The sequence below is a fragment of the Pygoscelis adeliae genome, unplaced genomic scaffold, assembly GCF_000699105.1.
Source record: "Pygoscelis adeliae isolate BGI_AS28 unplaced genomic scaffold, ASM69910v1 Scaffold314, whole genome shotgun sequence".
Classification (NCBI taxonomy): domain Eukaryota; kingdom Metazoa; phylum Chordata; class Aves; order Sphenisciformes; family Spheniscidae; genus Pygoscelis; species Pygoscelis adeliae.
The window spans coordinates 1,652,926-1,657,391 of record NW_008824668.1 but is presented as its reverse complement, the minus strand read 5'-3'; the positions used below and the strand labels follow the sequence as shown (position 1 = coordinate 1,657,391).

The window sequence follows — 4,466 nt, the reverse complement described above, 5'->3', positions numbered from 1 at the left end:
TGCACCCAAACTCCACCTCCAAGGGCACTATTAAGGGCGTTGAAGAGGCGCGTGGCAGGGTTGAGATGCCACAAGCAAGGTCTTCTGTGCCACCTCCTGCTGCTGCCCTTGAACCACCCCCTCGGGCCACCCTCCAGCTCCTCACTCCGAAGCCATCCCTCCTCCCCGAGCGCGCAAGGAATGGCGGAAAGCTGAGCTAAACATCTGGAAAAGTCTAAGACCAAAACAATAGAGAAACCTTTCCAAACTCTCACTTTTTGCGATGGGTATCTCAAGGAGCAGTACGAATGGTTTGAATCAGCAGCATCATACCAATGACAGCCAACACCTTGGTTAGGAAACTTAAATAATACAGAAACGTGATTCTAAACCGCCTGATAGGATGGAAAATAGAAGTGAAAACTGTCTGTCGCCAGCAAACAAGAAAACCACCAGGACGCTTTTAACGCTCCTGCTCGTTTTGCCGGCATCCCGGTCTGGATTAATGTTTTGACACAAAGCCTGGGGACCGGCAAGCGCCGTGGGAACCTCTCACCGAGACAGACCCAGCGAACTGGGTGGGAGCGAAAAAAGCTGCAGAACTGATGAAGGGATGGAGATATTCACCTTCAAGCTTCACACGTGCAAGGAGAAGGCCGCGGGTGACTTGCCAGGTACTTATACCAGGCACTTATCCTTTAGGAGTTGGACTCAACAATCCTTATGGTTCCTTCCAACGTGAGATATTCTATGATTCTGTGACTATAAAAGCAGCAGAAACGCGCTCTCCCCGTGGACCATTGTTACGCTGGAGCAGCGCAGTCCAACAAGAACCGGCAACAAACCACCATCGCCATCCATAAACCGCATCCCGAAAGATGCTCCTGCCTCCTCCCCATCCGCCCTCGCAGCGTGCCAGCCTCAACCTTCATGCGGCTCAAGCAGACGGGGCTGAGCGTTAACTGGACCAACAAAAGAAAATCCCACTTCTTGCCCCAGATCGGGCAGGTTTTCCCATGGACATCCCCCCACACGCCTCCATTCGAGCGTCTGCTCCAGAGGAGCGAAGCTTCCCCTCGGATGTTCTCCTCATCGCCTTCTCCAAATGTCTGAAACATCTCAGAAGAAGCTTCTCTTAAAAAATTTGCCCAAGGCAGGCAATGTCATGGAAAGTTCCGGTTGAAATAGCTGTAAGTTTGGCCAACTTACAAACAAGTGAACACAGGTCTTCTAATGGAAAGTGTTGGGGCAAGGTGTACTGTTGGGTGTATCGACAGCTCTGCCTACAGTGATTTGAAAGGGTTTCACCGCCAGGGACGGGGTGCTCAGTGACAAAACTTGCCCGTTAAATCCACCTGCACTGAAATAAGCAGATCCCGAAATATTAACTCGTTTTACAGAAGCATTCAGCACACAATCTAACGTTGGAACAATGCTAGAAGCAGTCGATTCAGATTAAAAACATGACTTTTAACTAATGGGACCTGAACTTCACAGGCAGCTGCAGTAATTAAACCTGCAGCAAAAGCAATTTCATTCACAAGGGAAGAAAAACCAGCACGCCACTTCAAAGTGACTCGCTGAAAGACCAATAAAGAAATAAAATTAAAAAATATTTTTTGCGTACATTTCCCCCAAAGCAGGCCAAGTATTTCCTATTAATCTAACGGATTGCTCTCTGTGAACACTGACTTTTGGAAAAGCTAATTGCTGCTTTTCAAGATGAAAATGCCAAAGGAAAATGAAAATTGGCTGGAGGCTTACCCGCTGCAGGGAAAACTCCCTGAGCCAGGAGTGGGAGAGGACTAGCCCCGAGTATTTTTAAGTAACTGAGAGGAGAAAGAGCGAGACCGGAGCAAAAGAAGGGTTATTTTTCCCTTGCTACAGACCCGTGCTGATGGTTTGCTGCCGAGCCCGTGCTGCACATCACTTTGGCACTGCAGCTCCAGGGCATCGTCGCCCTCGCCCGTGCCCTGCGCAGCCAAAACCTTTCTGCCTGCAAGCCCAGAGCCACCAGTGGCATTAACCGCGCTGCATGACCTCCACTTGTTCTTCAGTTAATTTAAGACCAATTAATACAAGTTCACTGAATTCCAAGATATTTTTCTTAATTAAAGCTGCCCTGCTTCCCTCTCATCGCTGGATTTAAAACCGACAGCTTTGGCAGCCAGGCACGTCTCGCCCGCCCGGCAGCGCACATCGCTGCGGCTTTCTCCCCAAGTCCTTCTGGGCCAAAGTGCTCTTACTTGACCGACTTTACGGTTTAAGCTCCTGCCATTTGCCTTCAAACACCAGACCTCCAGCAGGCGCGGAGCAGAGCCGAAAAACCCCTCCGCTTGCAAACGCCTCCCTGCATCAACTTGCCGCCTGCGGCAAGAGGTATTACGCCGTCAGCAATGTTACTCCGTTAGCAATTCTCTTAGTAGCTCCGCTCCGGTTCTGTAAGCCAGACTGGCAAACTACCCCCCCCAGCAATAAAAGGGGTTTTTTTAGCGTTACGATCTATAGCTATGCCCTTAACGTAAGGCAACACTAACGCAATTAATAAAATACTGGTCTTGCTTGGCTATAAATAAGGAGTAGAACGGTGGTACTGCCTAAAACACACCTGGAATTTGACATTAGGAACGATTTTCCATTTAACTCCTTTCTTAATAGGGTAAGGAAACCTTTCAGGAACACAATCTGAGTGCTAAAGTGGTCACACTTGGTTTCTGTTTTATTTTATAAAGCCTGGCGTTGTTCTGCTCCCCCATATGCGTGACAGCTTCAGGCATGCATCTGTGCCACCGCGACCGAGTGCTGCAGCCCTGGATGACTTGTGGAGTTTATTTGGGGTCCGTTTCTTGCACAGACCTTAAGGAATTAGGTCAGACCGATACCACTACGTCATTTCCCTCTCCCCCCCATTTTATTATCTGTTTGCCTCCTGCCCACCCCCACCCTGCAAGCCCATCCTCGCCAAGCAAGCCCCGGCTCACCGGACCCCGGCGTGATCAGCGGACCCTCCAGCTCGAAGGCGTCGTCTTCACATTGATCATCCAACTTCTTCTTTTTTTTCTTTGACGGATCTCTGGGTTTCCTCAAAAGGGAGAGCTCTTCTGGATGCCTGATGTCTGGGGAGAAAAGGGACCACTTTTACAAAGGCAGGATGGAAAAAAAGGGGAAAGAAAGAATATCCTTCCTTTAGGAACAACATCCAGCAACGGGCAATATCTACCTCGGCTGATTTTCCTGCTTTGCAATGGTTAAAAATCGAGTTGAGAACATTTTCCCTGCAAGCCTGTCGGAAACAAGCACCGTCCTTGGCTGGAGAGGTAACACAGCATTTGGGTAAAATGCATTTCCATTTATTGACATATCAGACTGGAAATTTCAGAGCCTATATTTAAGGCACCCACTTTTTAAAGAGATCTTGGCCAAAGTGTTTCCTTTTCACAGCAAATCTTTCCCATTTCCCTGCCCAGAATCAGTCTGAATAATTTAAAAACCATGTTATTTAAAATGAAGAGCATCACAGCGTGTTTGTGTTTTAAGCCATGGGAATAAGGGGGATTAATGAACAAGAGAATTTCAGGGCCACTTCCCACCAAGGCGGTACGTTGGATTTGCTTCCGCCTGCTGCAGTCGCTTCCAAGCGGGAAGGAGGTTTCCGGGAAAGCGGAGCCCACAGTCCGTCGTACCACCGAAACCACCGAGGGACCGGAGGGGAGCCCAGAGTCCCTCGTCAGCGCTGCAAAAACCAAGAGGGGAGAAAAAAAAACCCTCCATCTACTCTCAACTGTCCTCAGTCGATACGCGGGAAATGACCTGGAAAAGCGTTCACCTGGGCACGAAGCCACCCTATTGCAATGACGAAAGGCTGCAAAAAGGTCAGAGAGCTCTGAAATACAGCTTGGACTGGAAAAAAGGAGATTATGGGTCATGCTTGAGCCTGGAAGGAAGAGTTTCGGAGCTGGCTGTCCACGTTGAAGCCTCTGTGTTGTTTCTAGCTCTGGTTTCTGCATGCACGCTCCCGATAATGCTCAGCTGCATGGAGATGTGCAAAGCTTTGGCTTTGGGATGCCCCGAGGAAAGCAGCCGCCGGTCCCGTCCACATCGAAGCCCGCAGCTGGAGCTGCAAGGGAGGCCAGGAGACGGAGGAGACGGAGCTGGCTGCATTGCAGCCAGGCTGTATTTTCCCCCCCAAGAGGAATGCTGAACAAGACAATAAGTCATTATCCTAACGAGGAGAGGGTTACAGGGTTCGTATCTCACCGCCGTGCTGGCAGCAGTGGGAGTTTGGTGTACACTCCCAGGCGCGGGATTATAATTAAACGTGGAATTTGCTCCCCAGCACGTGACCCGAGGGGGACACATCCCCCACGGCAGATGCGTCTGCCCCGCCCGACGCCCGCCCGTGCCAGCATCTTTCCTTACCGCAAACAACCGGCAAAACATCAGGCTGGAAGCGAGCTCTGCCCCCCCCCCCTCGCCCCACCCAGGGC

At 50.3% G+C, this 4,466-nt stretch overlaps 1 protein-coding gene across 1 annotated transcript in view; it reads right to left on the bottom strand.

Annotated features, from left to right (window-relative positions):
• FERMT2 (fermitin family member 2) overlaps positions 1-4,466 on the bottom strand; it is a 52,866-nt gene that overhangs the window by 15,853 nt on the left and 32,547 nt on the right. The window contains 1 exon segment of the mRNA XM_009322944.1: positions 2,961-3,095. Within this exon segment, the coding sequence (XP_009321219.1) occupies positions 2,961-3,095 (135 nt within the window).